We start from the raw sequence: 24,646 nt of genomic DNA on the forward strand, positions 1-24,646 counted from the left end.
TTGTCAGGCCAGGAGTTGCTGTGAGCCTGCCCTGAGCACTCCCTTTCCTCCTTTCCAGGCTTACGCGCTGGAAGGGAACATGGAGCTGGAGCTGGTGAGAACTGCCTGCATGTGCAAAGTGGTGATCTGCTGCCGGGTGACTCCCCTGCAGAAGGCCCAGGTGGTGGAGCTGGTGAAGAAGTACAAGAAGGCTGTGACCCTGGCAATCGGAGACGGCGCCAACGATGTCAGCATGATCAAAAGTGAGTGATGGCTGAGAGCCAGCATGCTGTAGCAGACTGGCTCAAAGATGTATTTGCTCTCTGAGGTGGGCCAGAAGGAACATGTATCTGAATGCCTCCTGCACCACCCACTTTGTGGAAACAAGTGTCTGTGTCCCACATTTTGGCAGGTCTCTACAGTGCACTCTCACCACAAATTAGTTGTGTCTCCTGCCTTCTGGGTCACACTGGGCTCCTTTGGGGGCTAAGGTTGTACTAAGTGCCTATTTTTCTGTTTCTACCTTAGAACAGACAAAATGGTTGGTCTCTGATCGTACGGGCCTTTTCCAACCTCAGTGACTATAATTCCATGAAAAGCCCACAGGGGCTGTGATGTGTCAGTCAGTGTGTCTGCACAGCCGCCATCACAAGGGCAATGTGTATAACGAACAAGTTTATATCATAGAGGGCCTGACTCAAAGCAGAAGTAAAATCTTTGTGCCTGTAGATATTCCATATAGTATTATGTGAGGTGGATTTTTTGCATTTCTTTGTGTTAGGTCTGTTTGTTAATTATCTCCCTTGAGTTACAGCTGATGGGTTTCCAGGCCCCTCCATCCTTGAGCATCATTTGATGCTGCATTACCTCAGTGAATTTATGAAAAAAAATCCTAACTAGGTATAATTAAATTAAGATTATTCAGAAAGACCTATTGCTAATCTTCCTTGTGTTAATTTGCAAGAATTGATTAACTGGAGCCTTTTAATTAAGAAAGAAAAGGCTAAGTAGAGAGCTTCAAGGGAGATAAGTCAGGCAGTCAGCAAAGAAAGGAGAAGAAAGTTAAAGTGTACATAATAATTAGAAACTAACCCGCTCCCCCCACAAGAGGATTGGGACTCTGGGATTTTATCTCTTCAGTTCAGTGGAAACCACTGAATCTAACCAACCTTCAGCCATGAAGATTGTATTCATTAGTTAAAGCTGTATAATTAGCTGTCACATTAAACTTATGTCCATGTTTAATAAATGCAAGTTAATATTAAAAAAAATGTGACTCTTCTATCTAATTATTTGATTGAACTAATAAAGCCCAGGAAACATAAAAAGGCTGCGGTCTGCCTTTTAGCACAGTGTCTGAAAAATTTTAAAATGGTTTGAAGATTTTGTCTGTCTAGGATGATGTTTTAAGACTGCTGGAAGGACATGCATGCATGTAAATAAAAGTCGCATGTCAATATAAATTAAAGTTATTTTTTCATAACAGCAGCTGTTATGAACAACAGCATTTGTGCTGCTGGAAGGGGTTCAGAAAAAACCTATAAACTGTCACTGAACCTATAATTTCATTCAGATAATAAAAGCCCAGTTATGAGAAATGTGTCACAGAGCCAAAATCATTATGCTGCTGAAAGAATTAGTGCACCAATTTTTTTTTTTTTTAATAGCTTTTCATTTTGACTGTTCATGAAGGCTGTGAGGAAATTAACACAGTGTTCCATGCAGGGTAACTAGTTTCAAAAATGGGGCAGTGATAACTCTCGATGTAATGATGGGATCAATGACCTTCTCATTGCAGCTGCCCACATCGGGGTCGGCATCAGTGGCCAGGAGGGGATGCAGGCGGTCCTGTCCAGTGACTTCTCCTTTGCACAGTTCCGCTACCTGCAGCGCCTGCTCTTGGTCCATGGGCGGTGGTCCTACATCCGCATGTGCAAGTTCCTCAAGTACTTCTTCTATAAGAACTTTGCCTTCACCTTGGTGCACTTCTGGTATGGCTTCTTCTCTGGCTTCTCAGCACAGGTAGGTCCAGCTTCAGTTTCCTCAGGGGCATGGAGGTGGTCAGCCTCTTCTGTGAAGACAGGCTGAGGGAGGTGGGGTGGTTCAGCTGGGAGGTGACAAAGCTTCAGGGAGATCTTAGACCACCTTTCAGTACCCTAAAAGTGCTAAAAGAGAGCTGTAGAACCCTTCTTAGCAGGGCCTGTTGCAATATGACAAAGGATAATCATTTTGAACTAAGCTTAGATTGATACAAGCAAGAAGGTTTTTACAATGAAGTTGGTAAAACACTGACAGAGGTTGCTCAGAGAGGTGTTTGATGTCCTCTTCCTGGAAACATTCCAGGTCAGGTTGGATGGGGCTCTGAGCACTGACCTCGTTGAAGATATGCCTGATGATTGCAGGGAGGTTGGAATAGATGGATTTTACAGCACCCTTCCAACCAAAACTATTCTATGAGTCTATATCTAGCATTTTCAAGCAAAGTATCTGGAAACATTTTACAAGGAAATAAACGAAGCCATTCCTCCCACCTGACTGAACAGACTCAGGTCTGTCTTCTTCAGCCATATGGGTATAAAGCGGATATTGCTGCCTTCATCGTGCTGCTGCTGGAGGATGGATGCCGGGAGACAGAATATATATATCATGGAATTGTATAATCACTAAGGTTGGAAAAGACCTCTAAGACCATCGAGTCCAACCATGAACCCAACACTGCCACATTCACCACTAAACCGTGTCCCCCAGTGCCACATCCACATGTTTTTTAAACGCTGACCAGCCTTTCAATGAGGAATATTTTCCTACTATCCAGTCTAAACCTTCACTGGCATTTAGGTGCATTATGAAGCACATATGTCAGTAACAGGATTTTCAGAAGTATTCAAAGTGATTATAATCATCAGCTGATGACACAGATTAGAGTTCGGTGCAGATCTTGTAAGATCTATGCTTGTGCTGTTAGCATATTTGGAGCAAGCAGTTTAACCCTGAGATTCCTGTGGGCACCAGGAGCTTGCAAGAGGAGCGCATCTAGAGTGAAAAAAGTAGTGTTAGTTCAAGGCAAGCCAGCCTCCAACTTAACCCAGCTGTGGGGAGTGCAGGTATCCAGGGGGTGGGGGTGCAGGGTGATGCAGAGGGATTCTGCTCTGGCTGCAGCCAGCTATGGGTGCTGAGCAAACTGGGCTGGCATCATGTGATCCTTCCCGTTTAGGGATGCTGAGCTTGAGTCATCTTATTCCTTTTTCTCAGTAACATCTCAAACCAAGGTGTTGCAGGAATTAATTGCATATACTTTCAAAGAAATGGAGAATACAGCTTTTTGCTAACTTCACGCTTCGTTTTTTTTTCCAGACTGTCTATGATGAGTGGTTCATTACACTGTACAATTTGGTATATACCTCCCTCCCAGTGCTAGGAATGAGTCTCTTTGATCAGGTACTGTTTCTGTCATCATTTGGGGGATTTTTTTCATAGGGGTTTTGTCTCCAGATGCTTTGAGCTGGTTCCATGAAGCAAAAGCAGCTGACCTTTTGGCTAGATACTGTGGTAACCCCTGAAATAATATCCTGACAGGGAGAACTTAGAGCACAAAAAAAAGGATGCACCAGAGAGAAGGTATATTCCCTCCTAGTAATATGTTTTGCGTTTAGGTAGTCCTGTGAGCAATAGGGAGTTGAGAGATATATAATTACCCTGATTTGGCCTGTAGGTCTGTGTGTGATGAGACTTTTGGGTTAGGCTGCTTGCCTACAGCAGCAGCTGCTGTTGCAACACTCCCCTGGAGCAGTCATACCCTACTACCTGCATTCCTGAAGCCTGGCAAGTGACTTTCTAATGACCAGACAAAACAATCAATTAGCTGGATCTTTGAAACCCTATTTTGCAAGTTCAGCCTTTCTAGTGAGTTCTTTCTGCAGTAATTTCTCACCCAAATTTCAACCTAATTGTTACTGTTTGACAAGACAAAGGAGTAGTAAGGCGGTTCCTATATGCATTTTACAAGTTAAATAAATAGGAGCTGGCTACTTTCCAGTGGTTCAGTGCTCCGCTCTGGACACTTAAGGGATCCAAGTCAGCCTTTCTTGTGTGGGGAGGTATTTTCTAATCCTTAGCTTCCAGCCAAGTCTCTGGAGAACAGACCATGCAGTCTGCTTTAGATGAAGTATATATATATATATATTTTTTTTTTTTAAATCAGCTGTCAATTTTTTGAGCACAAGAAAGGTAAAATACATTACGGAAAATATACCCAGGTGACCTTGGTATGTGGCATGCCAGTAAGCACAAATGAGTGAATTGCGTGCTATGCTTTTCCTCATGGAAGTGCATGTCACCCCCAACTGGCTCTGCATGCTTGGTTGGGTAGCTGCCAGCAAATCTGACTGTCTCCTCTTTGCATTCAGGATGTGGATGATCACTGGAGCATGGTGTTCCCTCAGCTATATGTGCCTGGCCAGCAAAACCTCTATTTTAACAAGGTGGTGTTTGTCAAGTGCATGTTGCAAGGGATCTACAGTTCCCTCATCCTCTTCTTCATCCCCTATGGGGCCATGTACAATACAGTGAGGAGTGATGGGAAGGCTATTGCTGACTACCAGTCCTTTGCTCTGATGGCCCAGACCTGCTTACTGATCGTGGTGTCTGTACAGGTAAGGCATCCTGGCTAACATTTTTAGGAATTAGTTGTTATTTCATGATGGCAGCATCTGGAGGGCCAGTTAGGGTACTGACAGCATTGTATTTCCTACTGCATCTTGCATTCTTGCAAAAAACAGTGTCTTGACACCAGGTTAGTCTCCTCAGTTCAACAGAACAGGAGATTTGTATGTTATGAAAGATCTGGGTGACAGGAAAGAAGAGTCTTGGCCTTGGGAAGTTTGCAGTCACAACAGACAAATCAGTTAAGGCGGGGAATAGAGAAGGACTTGTTCTAGTTTTATGGGAAGGGTTTGAAGCACAGGGCTGTCTGTCTGCCATCAGGCAGTTATTTATAGGCTCTCCATTATGGAGATGTCTCTGCAGCCTGGCCCGATGCATGATGTATGCATGACACAGCCTGAACTTGCTGGAAGGAATAGCTAAGACTTGGATGGTAGAAAAGTCAGATGGTACTATCAAGATGAGAGAGATTTCTTAAAAGAAAACCAATCAATCATACCTCCCTAGATAATAATTTCTGCTGTCTGAAGTCTTGCAGACTTGTTCTCCTAACTTTCAATTGCTACATCACAGCTTAGGGCTGGGGAAATAAGCATGGCTCATTTGAACTTACTACATTCAGCTCTGGGGCCCCCAGCATAAGAGGTATGAGGGCCTGTTGGAGCAAGTACAGAGAAGGGCCATGAAGTTGATCAGAGGGCTGGAGCACCTCTGCTAAAGAGGGTGAGAGCATTGGGGTTGTTGAGCCTGGAGAAGAGGAGGCTCCAAGGAGATCTCCAAGGAGACCTCATTGCAGCTTTCCAGTACTTAAACAAGGGCTACAAGAAAGCTGTGGAGGAGCTTTTGACAAGGGCATGTAGTGATAGAACAAGAGTTAGTGGCTTTGAAATGAGAGTGGGTTTAGATTAGATACTATGAACAAATTCTTTATTGTGAGGGTGTTGAGGCACTGGCACAGGTTGCCCAAAGAAGTTGGGGATGTCCCATTCCTGGAAGTGTTCAAGGTCAGGTTGGAGGGGGCTCTGAGCAACCTGGTCTAATGGAAGGTGTCCCTGCTTATGGCAGAAGAATTGGAACAGGATGATCTTTAAAGTCCCGTAATATCCTGTCTCCAGGACTGGCCCCTAGTGACTGCTTGAGAAGAGGGCAACAACAGGATAAATGTAGTGATCTTGCCCTTGAATAGTTTTCCAGAATCTTATGATTTGTGACTTGTTATTTCTTGAGACTTTGAATGAATAGCATTCTCAGGGGGAGGTGTACAAAGCAGAGGACAAGCTGTGTTCAGCACAGATCTGCTAAATAAGGAAGGCACTGACAATAGCTGTATTGCTCTGTTTTTTCAGATTGGCTTGGACACCTCTTACTGGACAGTTGTCAACCAGTTCTTCATCTGGGGCAGCCTTTCTGTTTATTTTGCTATCACCTTCACCATGTACAGTGATGGCATGTACCTGATCTTCACAGCCTCCTTTCCCTTCATTGGTAAGCCTTGGGACAAATCTGGATTGCACTCAGAATGGACACACTGCAGGGCTTAAAGTTTCCAATAATTTTTAAGTATATTTCAGAATGTATTGGTTGCCTTTTCTGCAAGAAAAGCCAGGACATTTTTGAGGGTTGCTGGGATTTATTTTGAATCCCATCCATCCAGGTGAATGTGTGCCACATTCACTTCCTTGGGTAAGAGTGGACATTTCCATGCAGTCATGGGAATGGTCCTTTAAATAATCCTACTGAGCAGGATGGAATGCTTTCTGCTGCTCCTCCAAATTTGGGTTCCAGTTGTCCAATTTTTACAGATATCTAGGAGCATCTTATTTGTAGATATGTGATCTTTGTAACTAAGTTAACATTTTGGCATAGGAAGGCATAGAAGTACAACATCCAGTCAGACATGAGAAAAATGCCATGTGATTGTGGTAAGCCTTCTGACAGGTTAAATGGCAAATTCCCAACAACAAAACATACCAGTGGTGACCAGGTTTTTGTAGTTATTTTACATGACAGGTTTCTGAACACATGCAAAAAAATGAAGGATAAAAAAATGAGTCAATTTCCTGAGACTTTGACCAGGGAGGAACATGTAACTTTAGCAGAGTAATTCAGACATTTTTAATAGATCTGTGCATCCATAGCCAATATAGATACAACATTCTTATGAATCTCTACTTCTGAAATCCCAACACTTCTAATTTCAAGTCTCAGATTTTTGTATTAATAAGTGCCTTCATTTTTGACTGACTTTTTCAGTAAAAGCTTGTTTTGCCTATCTTCACTGCAACAGCAAGGGGCTTAGCAAACTTAGAAATATCTGAGATGCAGGTCAGTTGTTGAAACATATTTTTCAAACAGATGATCACATCCACTTTGAGATGGCTTTTAGAATCAAAAATGCTGAGTGAGAGAAGACAGAATGTCTGTTCAGTTTCCCAGGGCAGGTGGAGAGTTGGACTGGATGATCTTGAAGGTCTGTTCCCATCTTGAGGATTCTATGATGATTCTAACTCACTTGCCAGGGATATCTCATCGCTGCTCTGCTATTACTACGTTGCTCAAAGTAGCCATAATGCTGAGGGCTACTTAGTAAGGTCCAAGTCTGAAACCATTTTTAAGGGAAGTGTTTCTAGTCTGGACTGAGACAACTTATTAACTTAAATTTCAGTGGAGTTGTATTACAGCAGCATTTGGCCAACTGGAAAGAAAACATACAGCAAATATAGTGCCAACACCAGCATCATTAAGCCCTGTAATGAGGGTTTTGCAGACTGTTTGTTCTATCTTACATTCCCTCCGTTTTGGAAAAGCCAGAAGTGAGCACTTTGGTTTCAGAGGTGTCAGTGACATGCCACTACATGGCAGTAGTGCTGCCAATACCCCCATTAAGCTATGCTGTCTGTGCAGATCTCCAGAGCAACACACGCCCCTCTCGTAGAGGGCTGTGATTCCCGTCACCTGCTGGGCAGAGCCAGTATTCCAAATCTTTTAGGAAATGCTGCTGGGAAGCAAGAAAGGAGTATTCCTCCCTTTGCACTAGAGTTCTGGCAAAAGGTGGGAGTCCTGGGCTGCTCCTGAAGTTCTCCTGAATGTTTATATGAATCCTTTGCAGTGATTTGACTTTTCACAGAGAGAAAAGATTCACTCTGACACCCTTGTCCACCTGGGCTGTTGCTGCAGTCGTGTCTGGACATTGCATTTTTCTCTGCTCATCTCACACAGTGACACTGGCTTTTCTGTCCTCTCCACAGCCTGTTGATTTCACTGTTGGAGGTGATGTCTGCCTTGTATTTTGGTCTGTTTGCCTGGTTGCTCTGAAATCACAGAGCAAAAGGGAATAGTGGTGGGAGGTGCTGCTTTTACTGTTTTAATCATGGGGTTTTTTCCAGGTACGGCTCGGAACACCCTCAGCCAACCAAACGTGTGGCTGGCTATCTTCCTTAGCATCACCCTCTGCGTGCTGCCGGTGGTTGGCTTTCGATTCCTGAAGGCTCAGTTAAAGCCAACTCCCAGTGACAAAGTAAGGAGATACCTTATTGAACCAGAAATCCTGCTTACCATGGCCTAGGCTCATCATGGAGCCACAGTCCATGTGCTTGGCATCACTTGGAGTGTGTCCCTGTCGGGTGCAAGTGCTGCCATTCGTCTGTCTCCTACTCCCCAGAGAAGGATTGAATTTGGGGTTTGGCACGGTTCAAACCATCTGCAGCTGGGACCAAGGCTGAGATTATTTACATGTGGATTAGACTGCTCTGAGGCAGGAAAGCTGCACTATTTTTAGGGTTTAAGCGCTGTGGCTCAGTGGCAAAGGAGTGGTGTGTTCCTCACGCCCTGACGCTGTGCAGTTTTAGCCTGGCAGACTTCAAGCCGCCTTCACCCTCCGCCCAGGAATATGTGTTTGCTGGGGATTTTTTATTTCAGAATTTACTTTTTGTATCCAATGGTTATATGCCCTTATATGCCCCCTCTGAAAGCAGCTTCCCTCCCGTCCCCAGGAATATGAAGATGAGGGCACCAGGGCAAGGAGAGGCAGGGAGTGATGGAGTGGGCAGGGAGCACACAGGTCACTACAGCCAAGGGACCCCTCAAGAACATCAGTGCACACAGAGCTCCCCGGGCTCTCTTTCAAACAGGAGCATTTGCTGAATGCTACTGCCACCTCGTGCTTCCTTCTTCTCCCTGCGCCGAGCTGCCTAGAATCGGTGTCAGAGACAGCCCCAAGGGAAAGCACTGCAGTTGATGCTCTCCCTGGTCATCCTCGGGATGTCTGTGGAGCTCCACAGATTCTCCAGGACTGCAGGAGAACATGTTAAGGGAATTCTCAGCCCTTGCACAGAGGCTAGGTGGGTGCTAGAGAAGACAGCTGGGTAGGGAGGTCCTTGGGATGCAGTTTGAGGCAGTTCAGGGGTGTAAAAGTGGGCTGAGTTTACCCCAGCTGAGTAGAAGTCAAACACAGCTGTCACCCAGAATCCCAGCCTCACTGCTGAGGCTGAGCATCCCTCCCTCTCTAGCGCAAAGTCACTTTTCTGCCTCCTCTTGGAACTGAATGGTCACAGGAGAGGAGTGGGTTTCCTGCTCTATGGAGTTCCCCAGCTGGCAATAAACAGGCCTGATGTTCAGAGAGGCCAAGGACCTGCCACTGCCATTGTGCCAAGCAAGAAGCACAGCAGTCTGGCAGCTGGGGAGTTTTCTGTTGAGCTACAGGCTCTCAATACCAGCCTCCTGCACTAGACAGCCCCGTTCTGAAAAGGTTCTTGTTAGCAGATGAACTCAGTGGCTACCTGGGAGCAGAAAGCCCACTACCTGCAAATAAAGTGCAAGATTTATTTCCCACCTGCCAAGGAATACAGGAATCTCTCTATTATCCCTGTAAGCGTTCAAGGCCAGGTTGCATGGGGTATTGATCAACCTGATATATTGGCAGCGAGGTTGGAATGAGATGATCCTCAAAGTCCCTTCCAACCCAAGCCGCTTTATGGTTCTATAATTCCATGACGATAATCATTATCATCAAGCTTTTACATATCAGAAACCCCCTTTAGTAATCTTTTCTATATTAAATATGCCAATTCTTAAACGTTTCTTTATTTGTTTTCTGGAATTTTGACTGTTGTCGAGATGACTTTCACATTTTGGGTGATTTGACTGAAAGTCCTTCAGTAATACCCCAACCATGGCATTGAAGAGCTCTGGGGAATACATGGAAATCATCCCCTCCCGTGACTTACAGATGATGCTCCCATTAACACCTTTTAGAGTAGAATAGAATATGCCCTTTCCTCATTTTTGTCTTTGGATCCCTGCTTTTGTTTGCCTTTCTCTGCTCCTCTTCCACTGTGCTTGTGAATAATGATGCACATTCCACTTTTTCTGCCTTATTTTCTGATTTCCAGGTGCTGCTGAAGATCAAAGAAGCCAAAAAGCGGCCCCCTCCACCCTCACCCAAGCGACGCCTGCGCCGGACCAGCACCCGCCGCTCTGGCTACGCCTTCTCTCACCAGCATGGCTTTGGAGCACTCATCATGTCTGGGAGAAACATGCGGCCAAAATCACCTTTTGCCACAACAGGAACGTTTTCACCAAATAGTGACAAATATAAACACAAAGGATTGTAACAAAAAAAAAAAAGAGAGAAGGGAAAAAAAAAAAACAGACACCCCCTTATCCCCCTTAAAAATTAGCAACGCAAACCAAAGTAAAGGGCTGTCAGGAGAGGAGGCTGTGCTCCCTGCAAGGCACCGAGCCAGTGGCTGCCCAGAGCTGTGCCCTCTGGGCTGCCAAATCAAGGACTTGGGGCTTTCCTTTCACCCATGTGCACCCTCCAGTTCCAGTTCCTTTTCCAAAGACATGTGCCGCTGCTGGGGAAGATGGGCACGGTGAGCATGGAGTTGTATGGTATCCCCAAGGGGCTCCCTGGCACAAGAGAGAACGTGCTTTGGGAGGCATCTCTGCTCCCTGAGATTGTTCATAATGCTATTTTTTTTTTCCCTCTAACTACATACCTCAGAGCAAAGAGAATTCCAGTCTGAGGAAAAGGTTGAATTGGCAGTGTCTTTCTCAGCCATGTGCCTTCATTTTTCTTCATGAATCCGCTCTGGACCGTATTACTGGGGTGACAGTAATGACCCCAGGTGTGCCTTAGGTCCAGCCACACAACCCACAAATCCACAATCTTTGTAACGTGTGATTTTGTAGCCTTTTGACTGTAATCTGTTTTCTCAAGAGATGGCCAGTACCCAAACACCACCCTCTTCCCACATCTCCCGTCAGGAAGTGCTGCAAGCTCAGAGAAACCCTTAGTTGGTCAAGGGACCAGGAGCTGACACTCATCAGCCTGCCCTGTTTTATCTGCATTGCAAATCTGCTCCTGTAAAGGTTTATTGTCCTGAGAGTCCTCTCAAGTTTTTTAACTGGGCACCAGCCATTTCATTTAGACTTAAAATAAAAGAGCAGAAGGTGCTCAGACTTCCTTATGGATCAAACATGAAATCTGGCCTGTGGTTAGGGCTCACCTGAGCTGCTAGCATGAGGCGTCTGGCCCCCTTAACAGACTGAGGTGCATGCACATCTGGCTTGATGGTGACCACACCAGCAGTATTGAAGCCAGAAAAGCTATTTCATAGCCAGCAGCTGAAATAGCCTTTACTGTGCTGGTGCTCGGGCTCAGTGTAAGGGACAAAGCATGACCTGGTGGCTCCCCCACCCTCCCAATGATCAGAGTGCTCACGATTCAGAGGAACTTAGTGAGGCTTGAGGAGTCTCTGCAGCGTTTCAGGGCTGCAGTGTTTCTCTGTGCTGGCTCAAATTTTACTTGGGAACAGGTTATCTGTCAAACATGGGTGGTAGAGAGCTGAAAATCCAACCAGTCTGCCAGCAGAGGGACCTCAAACGCACAGACACAGCCAAAGACATGGTGATCTTGAGGGACTGGGGTTTGCTCTCTGTTTTGTTACACCAGCTCCATAATCAGTGGGGTTACTGGGTGGAAGGCCAGTGTGGCAGTGTGAGAGTCTGTCCTGCCAGCACTGCTGAGCTGTCTAAATGCAGCTTTTTTTTTGTGCAGAGGACTAAGCCCTGGCTGTTGTAGGGGGGGTTTTTTGTTTGTTTTTGGGTTTTTGTTGAGGTTGGGGTTTTTTTCAGCTCCATTATACAAATTTAGACTCCTTCCTTCTTTTGAATTGGATTTTTTTGTGCAGTTACCGCCTGATATTTATGAGACTCTGCTGTGAGTCTCTGAGCTGTCAGTGGAGGCAGTGTATGATGGCAACAGGCCAGCCATGTCCCCATTTCATGGAACACCCTGCTGCCTCTGGTCCCGGTTTCAACAGTTACTGTGTGAGATTGTTTAAGCTCTAATAGAAGGTTGCATCTCCCTGTGTTTAACTCAGTGCAGGAAAGAAAAAAATTAAAGGACCAAATCAGTCTGTTGCACCTGCTGCATGGGGAGGCTTGCTGCAAACTGTGGTATTAAATTTCAGCATGGCCAGTGCAAAACTGGAGCTGGGACTGTATCCAGACTTCAGTGTTCAGGAGCTGCTTGATAGGGAAGGAGCAAATTATCTGGTGATCTCCCCTGCAAGGAGACACCTAAGTGAAGTGAGAGCCTGCATTCTGGCTGAGGAAACCGCTGTGATAGTTGGTGCTTGTCACCTCCCCCTGATTTACCATTCACTTTGCAGAGACAATCATGGCTTTCTGATGAGGATTCTGTCTTTCACAGTCAGCCTCCCTGGGGTTAGAGGAAAAAGGAGAATTTGTGCAGATAAGCAGACATCCCCATGATACCCAGACTGGTCTGTGGACTGAAAGTCCTGTCAAAGCTGTTCCTGGTGTCTGATGCAGCAGAGTATGTTGGCAGAGCAGCAGAGGCAGATCTTGTGCTGACAGAGCAAGGAAACTCTGACACTGTGCCTCTCTTCTCATATGGTTTACGTGCAAAGTACTCACCTTCTGGCTAAAAGGGGATTTGAAAATGTTGGCTACAACATGCAGGGGATAATAAAGCTGTTGGTGAGCTTGCACCAGATACAACTCTTTCAGTGGTTTGACACAATCAGCATTTGAAACACATCAGCTGGCAGTGATGTCTGTCTTGCATCACTCCTGATTTTGTAAAATAATTGGTTTTTTTAAATAAAAAGAGAATGTTGGGATGATAGATTCCTTGGAGCTCCATTAATTGATGTAAGGAGTTAATAACCAGAAGTGCACGGGGGGATGGTATGTGGGACAACGGATCTGAGACGGCAACACTTCTCATCCGGTATCCTGATGCGGGAAGCACACAAACTCTCAAAATTTTCCATCCTGGCTGGGATGTTTTAAGAGGAAACTTAGAGGAAACGTCAGACATCCTTAGGCGGAGGACCCGGTGGGGGCGGGCAGCGTCGAGAGCCCGCCCCGTGGACCGGCTGTAAACAGCGGAGCGATGCGGGCGATCGGTAAGGGACGGCGGCAGGCGGGCGGGACAGTGCGGGGCTTGTGCGGGGAGGAGCGGGGTCGCTGCTTCTCGTGTGCGCGGTGCTCTGCTTGGCTCCCCGGGGGAGGTCAAACCGTGTGTCATCGTCTGTGCGGTGTCTGAAAATTATAATTTAGTCTTTTATGAAGCTCTCGTATTTCATAGATATGTCAAAAATTAATCCTTGAAATAGATTTTGGATTTTGTTTTCACCCCTTCCCTTTTTCCTCCTAATTATTCCATAATATAAATATTCGCAGTTTGAATAGTGTTTTGCTGTTGTGCCTGTACTTGCCACCCTGCTGGGCTCAAGTTTGGGGGTCGAGAATGATAATGCTGTGATGGTGGTGAGGCACTGGAACAGGTGGCTCAGAGAAGCTGTGGGTGCCCCATCCCTGGGAGTGCTCAAGGCCAGGCTGGATGGGGCTCTGAACAACCTGGTGTAGTGCAGGGTGTCTGTGTGCCCATGGCAGGGGTGGGGAACAAGATTAAGCTCCCTTCCAATGCAAACCATTCTATAGTTCTTTGATAACCAGTGATGACAGGGTTCTATTTCTTATGCTGCAGCAGAGGAGAGCTTAGAACATCTTCCCTGTCCCCTGAATCCACAGGGTGACACTGAGCAACCTCTGTCCTTAATAACCATGGAGCAACAGGTGTGTTTGGGCAGAGGCACCTCAAGGGTGTTTTCCATTGCTAACTGCAACACCTGCATTCCTTCCTGGCTGCCTGGTAGCGCTCACTCTGCTGAGTATCCAGTTGGAGAGCCCAGGGCAAGCATACAGTGCTCCTCTGCCCTCCCATTTCCTAAGAGCTGCTCACGAGTAAGGACTTCCAGGCTACAGGTCAGTGAGAGAGAGTTGTGTGAATGCACACAGGCGGAGCCTGTTGTATGAATGGAGACATCTCAGTAATGACCCATGCTAATTACCAGCTGGAACAAAAACAGGAGCATAAGGGACCTCTTGGATATCTGTGGTCATGACAACTCTATCCTCTAACCCCATCACACCACTGATAAAATTCATCCTAAATCCAGGCGTTCCAGCTGGAAAGCTTCCTGTCCTAAGGGTTGATTTTTCTCTCTCTAATTTTCGACCTAAATGTGTTCACTGCATTTTTTCTCTTGTTGTCGTGCCAGCATTATACTTTTGCTTCAGCAGTTTTGTTTGTCTCCTGTGATATATTTAGACAGCAATCCTATCCGCTCTCTGCCTACATTTGGCCAGGCTAAACAAGCCAAGCTCTTAAGTTTCTTCTTGTTTGATAGGTTTTCTGTTTCCCTCAGGCCCTTTCTGCACCTGTTCGTTTGAGTTTATCATTTTTAAATGTGGGTGACCAGAATTTTTTTTGTATGATGCTTCTTTTATCAGTGCCTATACAATAGCTCTGGTATTTCACTGCCTCACCTGGGCCGTGTTTGCTTTTCTTACAGCCTCATCATCTCTGTGGTCTTTAACACAGTTTTAGTGGTTATTTTTCCTAATTCTGTTACGAATATGCACAATTGTTATCTAAATTGGGTTAGCTACATAAATACCTCTCATGCCTGACAACATGGGGAGGAGCTGAAGTCATCACAGCATAAGTCTGCGCATGCTGATGCTTTAAACTGGTGCCTTGTCCTCAGGGGCAAGCTTTTTCCATGAGGGCTGGCAAGGACATTTTGCTACATCTGCTGATGTGTTGGCTGATGTAAATATGGAGTGAGGGAGCTGCCATTTCTCCAGCAATAAGCGTGGGGCTGAGTTCCCAGTCGCAGTTCCCAGACAGCTCTGTCCCTGTGATAAAGGTCTGTGTTGCTGCCGGGCTGGATGTGATGAAGGGCTCAGAAGAAGGGCACAGAGCCCTGCAGCCTGGGCTTGACCTCTGAGTGCTTTTGGCCATATCTGCAGCACAGCTACTCTTCAGTTTTTCCAAACCTAGTCTTCTGCTGCCCTACTTCTTGTAATTCATTTAGAAGTAGAGAGTGTTTTTTCTCTTCGGGGCACTGTAGAGAAGCCACCTCTCTCCCATCACTCCCAGCATGAAGGGAAGTGGTTTCCATACCTCTGTCTCTTTCCCCAGCCTGCCTCTCCTCTCCAGCTGGGTGGAGCTGACTGTACTGAGCTGTCAGCTCCTGCTTTTCCACACAACGCTGAGCCCTCTGCCAGACTCTTCAGCTATAAATGGATCTCGACTTTTCCAACCCCCACTCTCAACAGCAAGAGATGTTGTGGGATATCGGAGCTGGGCCAGGCTTCCCCTGAATTAGGAAAACATATGACCCAATCACTCGCTTTTTGTAGGTTCTCTGTAAGCATCGTGCCTGGCTTTGGGGGAGCTGAGTGTGCCCTGGTGAGGGCTGTGCTGCTGAATTCCGTGGGTGCACTGCAAGAGCAACTGTTCCCAGACCTGAGTGCGAGGCTGGGCCAGACCTGCAGGTGCCGTCCCCAGCCCCACATGTCACCCCACAAACACAGCACCGTCTGATCTGAGCGCTGTGTCTCCAGGGAAGGCCAATGTTTTTGTTACTGGCTACATCCTGCCTCCACATCTAAATCAGGCACTTCATAAAAGAAGCCTGGCTTTTGTACATTATGAGCAATCCTTTTTGCCTCCCTTAACTTTGGGATTTATGGCGGGGATCCTGAGGTCTTTTAAGCTTTATTGCATTATGGCTCCTCTGAGAGGCAGGGAGCATCAATACCTCCTCGTTCACCAGGGAGCTGGGGCCTGAAGTATGCACACCAAGGTGACTCAGGGAGTCAGTAGCTGCCCTGGATTTTAAACTGAAGTCTTTTGTGTCATCAAGTGCTACCCTCCATCAGCCCTGTGGACATCCAGGCCATTCATTCCATGTAGGGTACAGGTCTGTATTTAGAAAACTAATTTGTACTCTCATGTTGAAAAATTGCAGTCTGAAAGTCTCCTAGTTAGTGTGCTTTGTAGAAGCTGCTGGGCAAGGTTCCAGTCTGGTGACCTTTTGCTGGCAGCAGTGCATTTGCATCCTTTTGACTTAGACAGCAACACCTAGAGCAGCTGCTTCAGAGGCTTCCTTACCTCCTGGCAGTTGTCCCTCAGAAACCTTCAGGCTGTGGATAAGGGATCATAGAATATTCAGAAGGTGCAAGCCGGGTTTATGGCTGTGCAGTATTCTGTCTGCAGTTCTGCTTCTGGTTCAGTTTTTGCTGTGGCAGCAGATGCTGTCTGACACATTTTCTTGCACAGGATGCCTGGTATCCTGCATTTTCCCTATTCAGTGGCTTGGTTGTGTTGTCTTTTGGATGGATCAATGAATCTGTTGATGGGGCAGTGTTCAATGGACATTGTGCATGAATAGTCTGTTCCTTTTTTTTAATGTAAGATGGAGAATGTCATACCCCAGACCATGATATTACATAGGGCTTATGGTTCACTAAAACCTCATTTCTGTCTCCCTTCTGGGATTGTGAACAGTATTTTGTACAGATGAGGGATAGACTAAGTGCTCCTTCACCCTTTTCCACTCCATCCCTGGGCTTTGAGCTCTGGGAGTATATGAAATGAAGATATTGTGTGTAGTTGTAGCTGCCTGATGCTCTTTTCGGTGGTAACCTCTGCTGCAGCTGGGCCAGGCATCAGATCCTGCTGGTTTGCTGGCTCAGCTTGGAGTGCTTCAGGTGAAACTTGGCTGTCAGGAGTCAGGTGAAACTTGGCTGTGAGATCTTCTGCTTGTAGTATCCCTTCCAGATGCTCAGGGAGGCTGGCTATCCCCACTTCTTTTTGGCTTTATCTAATCTGCCTTCCACTGACCACTCATTTCCCTTTTCTTCACCAAAGCCCTGGACTCATAGCAGGGTGTTTTCTGAGCTGAGGTTTGCCAGCTCTAGGTCTCTGTTCTTCTGAGTCTGGAGCATGAAGCCTGGTTGAGGTTTTGCTACTGATGCCTGCTGCTCACCTGAAGCCCACAGTTTCTCTGTTCTCATTCTGGTGTGTGTTTGCCTGGAATGCTTTCCACAATTCACATCTCTTGTGCCTGGGGTGAGTGTTTGGTGAGCGTATTTGTAGTCCTTAAGCACTGGTGTGGACTCTGCACTTCCATCTGAGTCCTCATCTGAGCCATGGATGGTGTCTCAGCCACCCAACACCGCAGGCTCTTTCAGGGATCCTTGGCAGAGTGATGATGGTGCTGAATCATATTTTCAATTAAAGCTTTTATTTTCTTAACAGGTTCCTGGTGGCCAGGAAATGTAGAATTGGTTTGGGCTGGAAGAGACCTAAAAGATTATGTAGCATTCCTGGCCACTGTGCGTGGAGCACTTCATGTCAAATGCTGTGCTTTTTTAGGGCATCAGAACTCTGGTGCCTGCAGTGCTTGGTCCCACAGGTTTGGAAGACATAGTGAAGACTATAGTTTTCCAGTGATTCTAATCTAGCCAGGGTGGTTGGTTTGAAAACTTCTTGAGGAATTACAGAAGCATCTTGCAGAACTATTAGCATGATAAAACAGCAAATGGGTGACCATGCTGATAAATGCCACGTGTAATGGTGATTTGTGAACAGTTTCTCACTGTCCACAACAAGCCATTTGGAGTCACTGTGGGTTGTTACCTGAACAAATCAGTTAAATGTTCAGCTGTAGCCAAAAAAGGCAGATCTCGCACTGGAAGCAAAAACTGATGGTATATATTCTTATATACTAGATGTACATGTTGTGCCTGCATCTTGGGTACCACATACCAGCTGGTCACCCTCTTTCAAAAAGAGTAACACAGGCCTGGAAATAATAGAGAAAAGTGGAATGGGGATGATTAAGGGACTGGGGTAGCTTCTGTAGGAAGAGAGATTAAACAAGCAAAAGTAGATGATACTGGGAAAGAGCAAAGGTCTATAATACAGTGTTCAGCAGGGAGAAGTTGAGTAAGGAATGACCTTAATACACTTTATTATTTCTCACAGCGCAGAGGAAGCACATCCAGCAAAATAATTTATTAGACAGGAGGTTAAGGAAGTCCTTTTTCAACACAGTTGATTTGTAGAACATGTTGCTACGAGATGGCATGAAGACTGAAAATACACACAGATTCCAAAAGGAACCAGACACCTCAATGGCTGAGATGTGTTTCAGTGTCTCTGAAACGTGATGGTCAGTGTGTGACCTCCACACACTGACTTGATTGTTGCAGGCTGGAAGAATGTGTCCTAAGGAGAGCTCACTCCATGATTGCACTCGGTGAAATCACTCTGTGATTTTTATGTGCCAGTGCTGCATTGTCAGGGGTGGGGCACTAGACCAGAAGAATTCTTGGTGTAACCCACTGGTGGTTCTGGTTACCAGAGCATGCTGGAACAGTGGGGTGAAAATGAACTGATTTGGTTTTGAGCACTTCTGCTCTCATGACACTCCTGTGGGATTGTCATGAGAGCAGACTCACACACAACTCACCACAGATTTTCTTACCACTTTTACTAGCAAATCTGGACAGACTTTCAGGGGAAGGGGACTGGTGCAGGCATGGCCCATCAGCTGGCTCGGTGTGCTGGGCACTGCTGTGGTTGTTGCAGGGTGCCAGCCCAGTGACCACTGCCCTGCCAGGCAGGTGACATGCTTGGCATTAGCTGTCCAGTCCTATCTTTGTTCCCTCTTGGTTTCTGATTAGGATATGTTTTATGTCCTGATGGAACAAAGTCTGGATTCTTAGAGCCTCTTATTCACGTAACTGTGGGTGGTGTTGTTATCCATCCAAATGTCTTGTCGTGCGGAAAGGGGAAAGAACATGCTATTGCGAATTCTATTGTGAATTCCTTTATCCTGTCCAAGTCCTATGTTGCAATTTCCTTCACAGTCTAAATAGCAAAATGTCTCCAGTCTCCCTACACAGAGAACTGTGAAAGTTATGAACTGAAAAGCCTTGAAAAGTCTATTTGCTGATAATGAAGTACTCATTTTAGGGGCATTAACAGAAGCCACTGTTACTTGCTGCTCACCCTGTTGAAAACTTACCAAATCAATATTTCTGGGGCTTTGGTTTGGGTTTGTTTGTTTGTTGGTTTGTTTGTTTTTTTTTTTTTTTTGTGGAAGCTGGCTGAGGCTGTAGCAAAAGCAAAAAGCAGTAATGGACATACTGTTTTTGTCTGCCATTCAGCTTGCTGCGAGGGGATTCTTCACTGGTTAAGCCTGATCATCATATCACAGTGAGATTTTGGGAACGCTGAATTCAAAATCCAGTCATTATTTTACTTCTGCCTCATTCCTTGAACTCACCAACTTTAGAATGTTTGTGCCTCTTCCAGTGGGACGGATAAAGGGTTTTAAAGCCCAGTTCCCTGCTCCCTACAGAGAAGAAAAAAAGTCTCCTGGCAGCCTCAAGCTGTTTTTAAACGAGACAAATGCCCATGGTGCCTGTCTGCCAGAGCCCCCCAGCCCCTACACCGAGTCCCTTTTTAGCACACTTCTCCATGCAGCTGTATCTGGCTCCAGTTCCTTGCTCTGGGAACGTGACCTCATCGTTGTTTTGGTATTTCCAGTGATTCAGCCTGGTCCGGGGCAGGGAGGAGTCATTCCTGGTGCAGGCTGACAGGGTGTTTGTGCGTTTCTGGAATTCCAGAGCAGTGCAGCCTCAGCCCTTCCGCTGCTTTGACAGCTCGGCTGAGGCTGGGCTGGTGCACAGCATTCCTGCCTGGCAGATGGCCTGGGTGCAGCTGGTAGAGGGACTGATGCTCCTGCTTTTGGGGTAATGGGGATCCCTGTCTTTGCAGGGTACCTGCTGTGGTGAGGGCGAAGAAAGCTGTGAGCAGTAGCTTCTATGTCAAGGGAAGCCACAAGGAATCTCTGCTTTATGGGTGGGAAGAGAGCCCCACAGAATGCTCATTCCCGTTTACAGGCTGCCAGCATCCCATGAGGAAATTAGCTTTGCAACATCCACAGCAGCTTGGTAAGTGTTACGGTCCTTGTTTTCCAGAGGGGGGAAACTGAGGCACCAGGCAGGGAAGTGATCTGCTTGAGGTTTTACACCGCTGAGCTGGAGCTCCGCCACATCCTTACAGACCACACTTGCTTGAGAACTACAGGAACGCCTTGTTCTTCATTGCTGGTTTCACCCAGAGGTCACTGGTGTGAGCTCTATGCCTGCCTGGCATGGGGCTTATAGGCAGTGCCTGCTGTGCTATGAAACGTCCTGAAACAGCTCCTTCCCAGCCTCTCCCTAAGGTCTTCCAAGGCTTGTTTAATGGGCAGTGGTTGACACCAGCAAACCTCTCCTCTGCTGCTGGTTCTAGTTGAAGGCACAGTGGAGGCAAAGCCCCTGAACCCTTTGACACCTTGCTTCTTAACTGTGAGATGAGCTCAGCTGGTTAGAGCATGGTGCTAGCAATTGTGGGTTTGATCCCTGAATGGGTCATTCACTTGAGGGCTGGGCTTGATGATCCTTGTGGGTCCCTTCCAACTCAGAATACTCTGTGATTCTGTGCCAACCTAGTCCCTATCCCCCATGTTCCATATTTGGTGTAAATACAGCTGCAGTACAGCATGTAAATTACCCTGAGATGGCGGGAGAGAAGAATCCTGGCAGGAGGTACCAAACACATTGAACTAGGGAGAGAGGGTAAGTCTCAAAGATGCGGAAAACTGGAGCCTGGGGAGAGGGCCTGAGCAATAGGAATGGGTCCAAGCAGGTGAATGGAGCAATGCTCCAATCAGCCTTTCTCCCTGGAGCAATGAGCTGCTGTGGCACTCTGCACCAGAGAAGGTGTGGGGCTGGGGCCGTCCCAGCTGGCGTGAAGTTGGATGTGTTTGCATTACTGCTAGCACGTACTGCATACGGAGCTTAGGAGCTGATGGAGAACGTGGAACTGGGGGGTCTCCCCTTGCTAGTGGTCACTTCACCCCTTGGCTTCTCCTGGCAGGCAGCTGGCCTCCCACCCCGCTGTGGGAGCAGGCAGGCAGTGGACCCATCCCGCACAGCCCTGCCACGCTTCCCCGCTTTCTGTGCCTGCTGTAAATGGCTCTCTGTAACACGAGCTGCATTTCTGCCATAGCCCTCTCCTGTGCGCATCTGTATTTACACTGGGGCTTTCATTAGCAGTCTGGCCCTCGCCCTCGCTCCTCTCCCCTGCCCACATGCTCCCCGAGTGAGACTCTGGCACCGCTGTGCCTGACGAGGGGCAGGTGGTTGGCAGCAGGAGGAATTCCTCAGCCAGCTCCTGCCTGGAAGAAGTGCCTTGTCATCTTGCCTGTTGCCCGCCATCCTGCATCAACAGGGGAGCAGCCGGCAGAGACGCCCCGCAGCACGGCTCGCTGATCCCTGAGCCGGCACGGGGACAAGCTGGTTTTGCTTTGGATTATCGCTGGCTCTGCATGCTGTGCTCCTCCTGCGGCTCTCATGCCAGTGCTGCTGCACTTGGCTTCCAGCTGCGGTGAGCTGAGCCCACGTCCTGGGGAGGTTCTATCTGGCAAGGTAGGAGCTGATCCCTTCTGTTTATTCTGCTAAATGTAATGTGACCATTTCTGCCCATGCCTTTACAGCATGCGTCAATTAGTGGGTTTATTTTGCATTGTTCTGTAGCTCTGCTCGACAGCCAGTATGCTGCTCAGGCTGTAGCCTCTCTTGCAGGGAAAGAGGACGTATAGATACACTTCATTTTTACCTACATACTGGAAAAATCAAACTTTGGATCCTTTTCTGCTTCAAGATGGAGTCTTCTCTTTTCTGTCTTGTCTGTTCTCGTGCAGCATCCTGTGGATGTTCTTCAGGTCATGTCACCTGCTTCTTCAGGAGATGTGAGAGTAGAGAGCAGTCTGATGTATTTTGGGAGGAAGGGGAGGGGGGGGAGGAGAAACTCACTGAAGACAAAAATCAAGTAAGTTCAATAGGCTCGGAAATGGCTTTAGAGAAGTTATTTTTAACCCAGAAAATCAGACAGGGGAAGAGCCTTCTTTCCTTGGATAGTCTAGGTTTGCTTTTGATTTTTTTTTTCCTTTAGTCCTTTAGGGCCCACTCTTCTGATATGGAAAAGCCTGAGGCTGCTACTGTCCCTAGGGGTAAAGGACAGTCAGTCTTGTCAGTCTGGTGCCTCCTTTCCAGTGAACCTTGCTGACGTTTAGTGCTTTGCCTGCCCCACCTCTGCACACCTTTGCTGCTGCCTCATCGAGAAAAGAGGTGATGACCAAGAAACCCGACCCCTGCTGGATTTCTCTGCAGCAGCCAAGGAGAGATAAAATAGGAAGGCATCTGCATTTTCTTTGTTTAGGCACAACTGTTCCCTTTTTAGTCCACAGCAGCTGGGATGTGCGCTGAGCCATCCATCTTCCCCAAGCCTAATGTACCTGGGCTTCCCTCCCGTATGGACAAGAGTCTGTCTCCTCAGCAGGACAGACAGGGATACCAGAGCTTCTGCAGGTGATGGCTCACTTCTGAGGACTGGCTCAAACAGCAAACCATGTTTTAGGGCCCCGCTATATCCCTGTGAGGAGTATAAAGGGGTGCTCTAGCTTTCCCCAGCATATCCTGCGGTGCTGCCAGTGGGTGTATAAATAGTGCCCACAGTGTACTATTTTGGTGAGAAGCTCTTCCCAGGATTCATCCAAAGAGTTATGTGAGCAAGTGTTAAAAATAACACCAAGCCCTGCCCAAATGCTGGCGTCATTTCAGCCAAAGTGTTGGGAATCTTCCATGGAGAGCAGCCTTCGACCCTTGGTGGGGGCAGCAGGAGGGGGCCCAGCACAGCTTCCCATATTTTCCTCCTCTTGCTGTCCTGCTGACTACAGAGGACTGTGGCCCTCAGCTTCAGCAGATGTGCTGGTCACCAAGAAGGTGTGAGACTTCCACTTTTTTATTAGGTTATTTGCCACTGGGCTTTCCCTATGTGTTCCGGGTATTATCGCTGGGTCTAATGAGAGGCACAGGAAATTTAATCTAGCTTTAATCTAGCCTGCTGCCAGGTCCCTGGTGGTGGCCAGAGCTCGCTGCATCATTAGAAACTCTTGGGCTGTAGAAGGGCATATGGAGTCTTTCTGGTTCTGGGTTAGGTTTATCCTGCAGACTGGTAGCTGGAGGTTAGTTTAACTGTGGAAAGGATATTAAATCTGTGTGTTGCATTATGGCTATAGCTCTGGACATTCTTGCCATCCATATAAACACGAACGTTATCCCAAAATTCTGCCTTTTTTATGGTGTAATTGGTGTCTATAATGGAGATCTGGACCACACAGCAGAGATGTCTGGGGAGCCATGCTCCTTGAGCTATGAAGCCAGTGCAGGATGTGCCATCCCACTGTGAAGCTGGAGCTGTGGTTTGTTTCCCTCAGGCTGGGTTTTGCTTGTTGTTGGTCAGGTTCTATGCTGGCTATGCAATTCAGCTACTCTCATGCTGCAGCAGCATCATGCTGTGTGTTGAAAAGCAGGAGACCTCACTGGAAGGCAGCAGACCTCAGTGAGTCCTGCTGCCCAGTATGTGAAGCCCAGAGCTCACAAAAATGCTTCTTGAGGGGCTCATGCTCAAAGAAACTCTATCTGAAAAAAGAGCTAATCCTTCCTGCAGATGGGTGATGTGGCTCCACTCTGGCCTGGTCTCATATGGGATGTAGAAGCCCCTGTGGGAGTAGAGCACCCATTGCTTAATTACGTAGCTTAATACATGAAGCCTCACACACAGGAGAAGAGAAAGAGGTAAGATGTCCTCTGGGCGCAACGCAGGGGAACTGGGGCTCACCTGTTTGCTCTGAGTTGACAGCAGCAGTATCATGGACAGAGAAACATCTCTTTCAGATGCTGGAATTCAGGATCCCCCTTTATAGCTCCTTTGCCCCCATGTTTGCATTCCCAGATACATCAGTTCCAGTTTCTGGCTTTGGAAGGGCTGGATAGTTACAGCTGGAGTTGATGATCGTAGAGATCTTTTCCAATCTAAATGATTTGTGATTCTATAGTCTTAGAGCACTTTCAGAAGGGCTGCATTTATTTTAAGCTGAAAGGGAAGGTTGCTGTGAAAGCTGCAGGCGTGTGAAAATTGCTAAAAAGGTCACAAGTGCTGTTGGACACTCCATGCTTCACCTCCTCTGATATGGGATTACTAATTCTGGCAGATGTTCCCAGGGATGGAGAGCAAGTCCTGTTAGAACATCATGACCAAGCGTTTTCTCTGTCTGTTGCACTGAGAATGACTGGGAGAGCAGAGCAGATGCTTGTCGCTGTTGTGCGCAGGGACAGCGAAAAATGACATGGATTCAGGTCAGAGAAGTATGGTCAGAGCTGACCCCTTTAATGCCAAACCCCCATCTTTTTATAGCATGGATCGCAAAAGAGAAATTACATGATTGGCCCATCAGTCAACCACCTAGGTGATAGGCTAAGAGGTATAACCACCCATTTCAAAATATTATTCTCAGTAAAACCAAAACATTCCACGATGTTCTCACAACAGCCCTGCAGGTGCAAACGTTTACCAGACAGCAAACTGGCAGACAGCTAGCTTGTGTGAGAACGGAGACTTTCACATGAGACAGTTCAAGGTGGAGAATTTTTTCTGTGCTAGCCTCCTCAGCATCTACAGATGCTTGGCTTCTGGCTTGGACTGATGTATCTCCAGTGC

The 24,646-nt window shown here is 47.0% G+C and overlaps 2 protein-coding genes across 12 annotated transcripts in view; both read left to right on the forward strand.

Moving 5' to 3' along the window:
* The window catches only part of LOC138103547 (phospholipid-transporting ATPase ID-like), an 85,109-nt gene extending 72,313 nt beyond the window's left edge, over positions 1 to 12,796 (forward strand). For all 7 annotated transcript variants that reach the window (XM_069001908.1, XM_069001906.1, XM_069001909.1 and 4 more), the window contains 7 exons: positions 59 to 242; positions 1,778 to 2,001; positions 3,334 to 3,417; positions 4,386 to 4,631; positions 5,988 to 6,126; positions 8,028 to 8,158; positions 10,032 to 12,796. In XM_069001908.1, the coding sequence (XP_068858009.1) occupies positions 59 to 242; positions 1,778 to 2,001; positions 3,334 to 3,417; positions 4,386 to 4,631; positions 5,988 to 6,126; positions 8,028 to 8,158; positions 10,032 to 10,253 (1,230 nt within the window). In that variant the 3' untranslated portion in view covers positions 10,254 to 12,796. The remainder of the gene's footprint in view (positions 1 to 58; positions 243 to 1,777; positions 2,002 to 3,333; positions 3,418 to 4,385; positions 4,632 to 5,987; positions 6,127 to 8,027; positions 8,159 to 10,031) is intronic.
* Positions 12,797 to 12,880: 84 nt separating this feature from the next.
* The window catches only part of RUSC2 (RUN and SH3 domain containing 2), a 59,295-nt gene continuing 47,529 nt past the window's right edge, over positions 12,881 to 24,646 (forward strand). For 2 of the 5 annotated variants that reach the window (XM_069001903.1, XM_069001902.1), the window contains exon 1: positions 19,685 to 19,992. The gene's annotated coding sequence lies outside the window, so the exon portion shown is untranslated. Of the gene's footprint in view, positions 13,080 to 13,922; positions 13,942 to 19,684; positions 19,993 to 21,159; positions 21,514 to 24,646 lie in introns of those variants that run through there. The other 3 variants (XM_069001898.1, XM_069001899.1, XM_069001900.1) reach the window with 3 other exon arrangements.

The sequence above is a fragment of the Aphelocoma coerulescens genome, assembly GCF_041296385.1.
Source record: "Aphelocoma coerulescens isolate FSJ_1873_10779 chromosome Z unlocalized genomic scaffold, UR_Acoe_1.0 ChrZ, whole genome shotgun sequence".
Taxonomy (NCBI): domain Eukaryota; kingdom Metazoa; phylum Chordata; class Aves; order Passeriformes; family Corvidae; genus Aphelocoma; species Aphelocoma coerulescens.